Source organism: Octodon degus, unplaced genomic scaffold (assembly GCF_000260255.1).
Source record: "Octodon degus isolate 3935 unplaced genomic scaffold, OctDeg1.0 scaffold00072, whole genome shotgun sequence".
In the NCBI taxonomy this organism is placed as follows: Eukaryota; Metazoa; Chordata; class Mammalia; order Rodentia; family Octodontidae; genus Octodon; species Octodon degus.
The window spans coordinates 1,761,783-1,771,134 of NW_004524648.1; the positions used below are offsets into that span (position 1 = coordinate 1,761,783).

The 9,352-nt window shown below is 49.6% G+C and overlaps 1 protein-coding gene and 1 pseudogene across 2 annotated transcripts in view; one reads left to right on the forward strand and one right to left on the reverse strand.

Moving 5' to 3' along the window:
• Scarf1 (scavenger receptor class F member 1) overlaps positions 1-6,302 on the forward strand; it is a 15,326-nt gene extending 9,024 nt beyond the window's left edge. Inside the window, exons 7-11 of the mRNA XM_004635473.3 lie at positions 1,255-1,358; positions 1,754-1,874; positions 3,574-3,695; positions 3,774-3,920; positions 4,676-6,302. Coding sequence (XP_004635530.2) covers positions 1,255-1,358; positions 1,754-1,874; positions 3,574-3,695; positions 3,774-3,920; positions 4,676-5,496 — 1,315 coding nt within the window. The 3' untranslated portion in view covers positions 5,497-6,302. The remainder of the gene's footprint in view (positions 1-1,254; positions 1,359-1,753; positions 1,875-3,573; positions 3,696-3,773; positions 3,921-4,675) is intronic.
• A 1,386-nt stretch (positions 6,303-7,688) lies between these two features.
• LOC101568292 overlaps positions 7,689-9,352 on the reverse strand; it is a 6,316-nt pseudogene continuing 4,652 nt past the window's right edge. The window contains exons 2-3 of the transcript XR_002821938.1: positions 8,003-9,236; positions 7,689-7,846 (exon numbers count right to left, since the gene is read on the reverse strand). The product of XR_002821938.1 is annotated as a eukaryotic peptide chain release factor GTP-binding subunit ERF3A pseudogene (transcript). The remainder of the gene's footprint in view (positions 7,847-8,002; positions 9,237-9,352) is intronic.

A 9,352-nucleotide genomic window follows, 5' to 3' on the forward strand; every position in this document is an offset into this window, starting at 1 on the left:
GTGGTGCTGGGGATCAAACCGCGGTCCCTGTGCTTTGCCAAGCTTGTTCCAAGTAGGTGCTTTAGACCACTGAGCCATCTCTCCAGCCCAGGGAAGTACTTATTCTACTGAGCCATCTCTCCGGCCCCAGAAAAAAAATTTTTATTTTATTTATTTATTTTCCTTTCTTTCTTTCTTTTTTTCAGAAAAAAATTTTTAAAAGAGCTAAGAATGTATGCATGTCACCTTAAAGGCCCTGAGTTTAATCTTTAGTACTGCAAAAAATAAATAAAAGGATTAAAGCACCTGCAAGCAGGCTCAGGGGTTGGGGGTTCAATCCCCAGGCCTGCTATGCCAGCCCTGCCCTCAGGGCACGCTGAGATGACAATTGAGACTGGGCATGGTGACGCATACCTGTAATCCCAACTCTTGGGAGGCTATAAACAGGAGAATCAATATGAGTCCAATCTAGTAATGAGACTCTGAACACCCTGTAGACCCTTCCCTAAAATACAAAAATAAATAAATAGGAAAAAAGAAAAGAGAAGGGCCGGTGAGATAGCTCAGGGGACTAAGCACTGCCTTGGCAAGCACAGGGACCAGGGTTCGATCCTGGTCCCGCCTGCCGTGCCCCTGGGGCGTGCCAAGCTGGTGACCAAGTCCAGGCATGGTGGCACACGCCTGAAATTCCAATGCTGGGAAGGCTAAAAACAGGAGGATCACTATGAGTCTGAGCTGCATAGTGAGACCCTGTACCAAATGCATAAATGAAAGAAAAATAAAAAAATAAAAAGGGATCTGGCACCCTAACTAGTTAGGGACCTTACTTAGGGCCTTGTTACCTTCCAAGTCTTCAGGTGGTAAACAGGGTCTCTAGTCAGGTTTCCCACTTAAAGGGTGGTGTGAAGGGTCTAACAGAAGAGAGCTCACAGTGAAGGAAACCAAGGCCCAGAGTTAGGGGCACGGCAGGGCCTGACTGGACACCATCGCGTCCTGTTTAGTTTGGTGTGCTGGCAGTCAAGGGGCTGAGGCCAGGCAGAGGTGAACCCTGTCCTGAGGGTAGCACACTGGCCTGTGTCAAGCTGGGTGGCGAGGGCTGAGGGATTCTCCTGAGTGCTGCCAGAGCTACTTAGGATGTGGGGCAGCAGTCAGGGAGCTCTGCTCAGGTACCATATGGGGAGGCCTTCCTAGCAGGGGTGGGGACAGTGCCTCTCTGCTACTCACTTGCCTCCCTTCCCACTCGGTCTTCAGCCTGCCCCTCTTGTTATCTCCTAGCTGCAACAGTTCCTGCCTGGCTGGCTTCTATGGTAGCAACTGCTCCCTGCCCTGCCAGTGTTCAGATGGACTCTGCGACACTGTGTCTGGAGCCTGCCTCTGGGGTAAGGTGTAGCCAACTGCAGGCTGCAATAACCACTGAAATTCTGGTCCTTCCACAGGCCCCAGGGGCGCCACTTGCTGAGGGCAGGGCTCTCCAGGCCTGCTTTAGAGACTTCTCCAGGGCTGAAATCTGTGGGATCCCTGAAGATGTGACAAAGCCCCTGCCATCTAAGAAAGCAAGGAGGGGTGGGAAGTGATCATGCAGAAATGGACTCTACTGTGGCCTAAGAAGCAGGACAGGAGCTTGTAGCATGGGCTCTTGCACCATCAGAGGGGCTGCCTAGATGAAGGGGAGAGACCCACAGGTTGGAGGAGGCAGCTCAGAGCTGAAGACAGCTGTGGGAGTAGGGGGGAGCACTGGGAGGCCCTGACTATCTGGCATCTCCTGTACCCCCAGGCCATCACAGTAAGGAGGCTTTCCTCATTCCGGCCATCCTTGGGCCTCTGCTGCTGCTCCTCCTGGGCCTCGCCTGCTGTGCCTGCTGCTGCTGCACCGCTCCACGGGAGCCTAAGGACAGGTGAACACTGGCTGGTCTCTTCAGGGGTAGGAAAGGGCTGACCTTGCCACACACTTGGGTCAAAGATAGTGGTGAGAGTTGGTGGTGCCCATGGCCTGGAGACACCAGGTCAGCCACCTGCCTGCCTTAGAAGCTGTGACATGGAAGTTTCTGAGATATGTGGGCATTACTTGGGGTGCTGAGCACTGGACATGCAGCATGAGGCCGGAAGCTCACTGTCAGGGACCTACAAGACAGGCAAAGAACACAGAAATAGCAGCACAACTCTAGGGTGAAGAAGAGACTAAACCTCACTTGTCCTAGAAAGGCTAGGCATGGTGGTAGATGCCTGTAATTCCAGCAGGATGGGACACTGAGGCAAGTGGACTGCAAGTTTGAACCCATTCTGGACAATTTTAACAATTTAGTAAGACACTATTACAAAATGTTTTAAAAAGGCAAAAAAGGCTGGGGTTGTAGCTCTATGTAAAGATCCTTGCTTCAAAAAAGAGTTCATAGAGTGACTCAGCAGATCATGTGGCTTTTGGGGAGACAAGAGGGAAGACGGGCCAGAGGGGCTCCCTGGGGAATTATGCTCACACCCTGCTCTGTTCTATCCAAAACCTCCTACACCCCTGAAGCCCGAGGGGACCCAGCGAGTCATGGCTGCACAAAGCCCTGCTCACTCTCTTGGATGCCTGTCCAGGGTTGGTTGCTCATCCACTGCTTGCTTGCCTCCTTCTTCCTTTCCTATCAGGAATTGAACTGAGGGCGTCACGCTTGCATCCCCGCCTGCTCTAATGCTCTCTTTTAGTTCATGCACTGATCCTTGGGCTTTTCCTCTGTTGCCAGGCCTCCACACATTCACCAGTCCTGTTTCCCTCCCTGTGGCAGAACCTGCTGGGTGGGAAGAAGCACCTCACAGGGAGATGAGGACATGTACAAAAGCCAAGTGGAGGGGCCAGGGAGATGGCTTAGTATAATAAGCACTTGCCTGGCAAGTGCAAGGGTCTGAGTTCAATCCCTGGTTCCGCAAAAAAAAAAAAAAAAAAAAGCCAAGTGGAGCGGCCCCAGCTTGAGACTGGTGGATGGGGGCGGGGATGAGGGCTTCTAGGGCTCACTCACATGAGCATCACAGGGAGCTGTGTTTGGGAACCCTCACCAGGTGCCTTGTGATGTACCAGGTCCTGCAGGAAACTCTAGCAGATAGGACTATTCTCCCTATTTTATATGATTAACTTTTTTTTTTTTGGTGGAACCTGGGATTGAACTCAGGGCCTTGCTCTTGCCAGGCAAGTGTTTATTCTACTGAGCCATTTCCCGGCCCCCTCTCCCTATTTTATAGATGAGGAAACTAAGGTCCAGGGGAGTTCAATCTGAGCCAGGGTTGCTGTGCCTTGGTCTATCTGACTCTATAACCGTGCTGCCTTCTATGATTTATACTCAGGGCTCAGTTGCTTGGATCTCATTCTTTGCACTATAGAGTTATGGAAGTAGATATAGTCACCCTGCCATGCCCTGCCACGGTAATACAAGTCACCTTGGGGCTGGGGAGATGGCTCAGTGGAATAAGTGCCTCCCTCGCAAGCGCAAGGGCCTGAGTTCAATCCCCGGTTCCACAAGAAAAGAGAAAAGAAAAAAGAAAAAAAAAGAAAGACTAAAGGTAATACAAGTCACCTTGAGGCTTGGGTACTGAACACATCCCATGTCATCCTCTCAGGCCTGCGAGGGGTGGAACCACCTTGTCCAGGATGAAGCAGCAGGTCTGGGGGGCACTGAGCAGCCTGGGCTCTGTACTGCCATGTGGCTCCCTCAGTGGCTACAAGCTTCCCTGGGTGACAGGTAAGTGGGCCCTGGGCTCAGGGGCTGGTGGGACAAGGCTTCCCATCAGACTCTGTGCCTGACCTGGAGCCCCAACAGTCTCCCACCACGACCCAGAGGCCCCCTTCAACCCCAGCTTCATCGAGCAGCCCTCTGCTGGTTGGGCTTCCGAGGACTCCTTCTCTTCTGATTCGGAATCTGGAACTGAACATGAGGATCGTGCCTACTGTATGTCATCCCCAAAAGGTATCCCCGACCAGCCCACGCATGAGTACCCCCACCCACCACATCCTCTTCCATATTCCTTCAACAAGCATGTGTCCAGCAGGGCCAGTCCCTGTCCTATCTCTGGGGACACAGTAAAGAACAAAACAGAGCTAGCCACTGTGGCAAATACCAACAATCCCAGCACTGTAGGAAGCTGAGTCAGGAGGATGCAAGTTTGAACCCAACCTGGGCAATATATTAACTTGGAGAGACCCTGTCTTAAAAAATCTAGGGATATTTTTTGGCTCAGCACAAAGACCCTGGGTTCAAAAACAGACTCCTATCCTCACCAAGCTTGTAGTCTGATGGGCAATAATGAGATAAGTCACCAGGAAGTTACAGGATAGAATGATTTGACAAGGACACTAAAGAGGGACTCAATCTAGTCATGGCAGTGGCCACTGTCCGAGTTAAGAGCTATGCCAAGCCCAGCAGAATCAGTCAGTAATAGCAGAGTGAACGTAGAAAGTGGGGACAGTGTTTCAGCTGAAGGGGGCAGCATGTGTCTCAGGATTCTGGAATGTGGCAAGGTTATCAGGCTGTGGCTCAGAGCGGGGTGGGACAGTGAGAAGAGTGACAAGGAAGTGTGGCCGCTCACTCCGCCCTTCCTGGCCTGTCTGCGTGCTGGCTCTCCCTGGCTTATACTCCAGGCCTCCCCAGGATGTGGAGCTGCATGTGGGCTGCACTGGAGTGGCCAGACCTAGCTGCAGCCAAGCTCTTTTCTCTTCTGCCAGGGATGGTTCCTGTGGCCCAAGAGTCGTCAGAGGCCACCTTCCCTCCCCCTGAGGACACCTCCACGCCGTTCCCTATCCCAAGAACCTCTAGTTTAGCCCGGGCCAAGCGGCCCTCGGTCTCCTTTGCTGAAGGCACCAAGTTTGTGTCACAGAATGGCCGAAGCTCGGGGGAACTCTCCAGCCCAATCCGAAAATCCAAGAGGCTCTCAAGAGGGGCCCAGCCAGGTGCTGAGGGCCGGGAGACTGAGGAGTCCACAAGCCTGGAGCAAGCCAAAGTGGAGAAGCCCCCTGCTGCTGCTGCCGCGGCCAAAACCAGCAATTCTGCCAATGGCCACCAATTCCCTCAAGGTGGCCAGAAAGTGGCTGAGCCTGGAGAAACCACTGAGGGCAATGTCCAAGAGAGCTCAGATTCTGTGGCTTCAATCTACATGCTGGCAGGGATGCCCGAGAAATCTGAGAGCCCTGTCCGGTCTGTTCTCCGCCGTTTGGGTAACTTGCAAAAAGGTCAAGCAGAACCTAAGGTCAAGAGTGCCATCCCTAAGCCCCCACGCCGAGCTCTAGGCCAGAAGAAGGCAGAAGCCTCCGGCTCTGGCAGCCAGAGCTCTGTTCTTAATGCCAACCTTGTGGAGCCCACAGAATCTGCAGGAGTTAGGCTGGAGGAGGTGTCCAGGGAGCTGGGGGATGGCAAGGAGAGCCCAAGGAGGGCTCAGGAGCCAGTCTCCAGCAGCAGCCTCCAAGAACAAAATCCCCAGATGCAGGCGGAAGAGGAAGAGGAGCCCCTGTATGAGAATCTGCACACATCTGGGCGACCAGAGTCTTGAAGACCTTGGACTTGGGGAGTGGGAAGAATACGGATGGGGTGGGGATGGGAGGACATCAGAATCTCTGCCATAAATCAGTTGTGCTTTTTGCTGGAAATTTTTCCTAGAGCCAGGGTATGCACACCAGAGCCTCTGCACTGGAACAGGCGAGGGGCAGAGGCCAGCTGGCCCTGGGCCCTGGCATCGGCCCGGGAGAAGGTCTGGAGCGTAGCCAGGCATCCTGCAGGAAGTGGTCAGGAAGAGGGAAAAGATGCTATAGGGACTTTTTGTTGGTTGCCCTGGATTTTGCCCCCAAAGACTATTCTTCTGTTTATTTGCCAAATGTTTTTCTGAAATGGGAAACAACCTAAATGTTTGATGATAAAAGATTGGTTCAACAGAAACTTCTTATGAGTTACTGTACAACTAAAAATCCTGTTGTACAAAAAATATTTAATATGAGAGAATGTTCATGCAATGCTATGTGTGTAAAAACTGACTTAGCGTCGCCGGAACATAGCACAGTTCCATTGTTTGTGGTTGTTTCAGTGCTAGAGATGGAACTTAAGCGAGGCACTTGCTCCTCTGCTGAGCTCTATCATCAATGTGCCTTCCTTCCTTCCTTCCTTCCTTCCTTCCTTCCTTCCCTCTTTCCTTCCTTATTTCAAGAGAGTCTTGCTATGTGATTCAGGCTGACTTTGAACTCACCTGTGTAACCCAAACTGGCTTTGAACTGGCACCTCAGCAACCTGAGAACCACCATGCCAGGTTCCAGACTTTCTTTAACTTTGTTTTTAGTTTTTTTGTTGACATGGAGTTTGTTATGTAGCTCAAGCTGGCCTGAACTCACTTCGTAGCCCAGGCTGGCCTTGAACTTTGAATCCTCCTGCCTCAGCCTCCTGAGTGCTGGGATTCCAGGCCTGTACCACCACACCTCACTCACATTTTGGGTACACATGTGAATATGTGTTTTTTAAAAAGGCACACTAAGCATATTAGGCTAGAACTTACTTTGCGTTTTTTTCTCTCCCTTTTTTGGAGAATGGGGAGCGAACCACAAGTCTCAAGTATGCTAAGCATGCATTCTACCTGAGCTACATTCCCAGCTCTGCAACTTGCTTTCTTAGTAATTTATCCAGATATCTTTTGATGTCAGTAATGATAAAGCTACCTCTTTTCATAAAATATGACGAGTAAGGCTGGGGATGTGACTCAGCAGTAAAGTGCTTGCTTAGTGTGTGTGAGGTCCTGGGTTTGGTCCTCAGCAGTGGCGGGGCGGGCTGAGGAGGTGGGATTCCATTATATGGAAATAACAGTTTATTGAAACCTCCCTGCCAATGGATAGTTCTAATTATTCTAATACAATAAACTATGCTGTAGTCTACAACTACCTTTGTACATAGTTTGTTTGTTTTTTGCAGTGTTGAGAACTGGACCCAGGGTCTTGTGCATGCTAGGCTAGCACTTTACCCCTGACCTACACCCCAACCCTCTATATATTTCTTTTTGGACTTATGCAAGTTTTTCTACAGAATAGATTGCTAGGTCTTAATTATAGGATAAGAACATTAGACATTTCTGTACTTTAAATTGCCTTCCAAAATGTTGTATGGTTTTGTATACTCAACAAAGTACCCATTTACCGACACCCAATCTGACAAGTTGAAAATGGCAACTCATTATTTTAGCACACATATGAAAAAAAAAGCTGAACCTAGTTAAAATCCTTATGCAATGAAAAAAGTTTAAATTTTTTTTTCAAATTGAATAATTTATTAACATGGCAGTTGTCTGTAACATGTGCACACACACTCGCACACTCAGAATGATCTGCCTGGGAAAAAAGACTATGCCTAAGGGGAAGATGAAAAACAAAATTTTCTACAGGTTTCCATTATTGTATGCAATTATGTCCACATCACTTATGAAGCTATTGCCACATCTGTCCAAGGAAGCAGTGTGTGTGTGGGGGGGGGGTGTCGGGGTCATCTTGGGGAAAACTCAACAGTGGCATAGCAGAGCTCGCAATATGAGAAAGCTGACCTAATGTGGACTTTTGCTCTGAGTTTTTTCTTTTGCAAAATATGGGGAGAGGTTTATAATTGGCAGAAAATAAGAGAAGGCGGTAGGAAGTAGGCTTTTGCAGTCAATTTTCCTCACAGTATTGTGCAGGATCATTGAGAGAAATGCTTAGTCTTTCTCTGGAACCAGTTTCAGAACTTTTCCAATTGCAATGGTTTTACCTGGGGATTGAACATGCATCCCAAATGACAGAGGTTATTAGGATCACAGACTATAAATCCTGGAAGAATCTCTTCCTCTTCTATTCCTTTCAGCCTGATTTTGAGGTTTTCACCTGGGGCTACAGAATCTGTTTCTTTTCTTTTTTTTTTTTTTCCCCTCCGAATGCCTTCAGGGCAGGTTTGGCTGGCTCGAGTTGTGGGGATCAACCACAGCAACCTGAGCCTGACTGCTTTGTTGAAGCAGCCACTTAAAGAACTGAGCTTCAGGGCAGGCCCCCTAGAATCTGTTTCTACATCATCAGAAAGCATTCCAAGGACTTCCACTTTGTGCTTGTTTGGCATTATCACAGGCTGCTGGCCTTTACAAATAGATCCTGATTCCAGCTTTCCCAGGACCACAGCGCTCATATCCTTGTACTTATCACAACTGGCAGCCTGACTGTCCATCAACTGATCTACTGAAGTTTGGCAAGTTATCCAGATATGGAATAAATGGTAATCCAATGTACCAAGGGCAGAAATCAGATTGCTCTTTGAGATTTGCTCCAGTCAATCCTGAGCAGGGCATAAAATGAATGTCCTTTTTGGGATTGAAGCCAACCTTTTTCAAAAATGGCACTAGCTTCTCTTTAGGTTCTTCATACCTCTCATTGCTCCAGTTTACTGTTGGATCATTCATCTTATTAATAAGAACAATTAAGTGTTTTACACCTGCTGTCTTTGCCAACATTGCATGTTCTCTGGTTTGTCCTTTTTCAAATCCAGTTTCAAACGCTCCTTTCCTGGCTGAGACCAATACAGCCAAATCAGCTTGAGAGGCACCGCCAATCATATTTGGAACGAAACTCTTATGGCCAGGGGCATCCAGAATTGTGAAATGTTTCTTTTCTGTTTCAAAGTAAGCACGACCCACTTCTACTGTTTTACCCTTGTCTCGTTCTTCCTGATTTGTGTCTAAGGCCCAAGACAAGTACCAAGTTTCTCTGTTTTTTTCCTTAGCTTCTCTTTCATATTTTTCAAGTGTCCTTTTGTCAACCATTCCAGTCAGATACATTATTTGTCCTCCAATGGTTGACGTGCCTGCATCTACATGCCCAATGAATACTACATTTACATGTTCTTTTTTCGGGGCACCTGGTGGGGCAGCCCCGGATTTAGGCTTTGGTATTTCCTCTTCCTCCTTTATCATTTCTTGGGCACTTTCCTCAGGTGGCCTTCCATCTCCCAAGGAACCACTCCCCAGCTCTGCTTCACTTATTTCTTCTTTGTGCTCCCACGATTCTTCTGGGGACATTTCAGTCTCCCCATTTTCTACAACAGGTTCTAAAAGTTCCCTGCTAACAGCTGAATTTGAACATTCACACCCTGACTGTTGCTCTTCAGAGGACTCCACAGGTCCCAAGGGGCCTCCCGCGCCCTTGACCGCTCCGTGGCTGTCGTCGGCTGGGGCGCCGCGTGTGTGGTGAAGAGAGCGCGGGAAATGCAGGTGGGGCGTCCGGCCGGGAGGAGCGGGCCGCGCTGGGCCAGGAACGGCCGGCACCTAGCGACAGGATCTCTGGCGTCGCCGCATTGGTGGCTCCGGTGCGATCTCGGCCCTCGCGAAGGTCGGCGGCGGCGGTGGCAGCAGCGGCGGG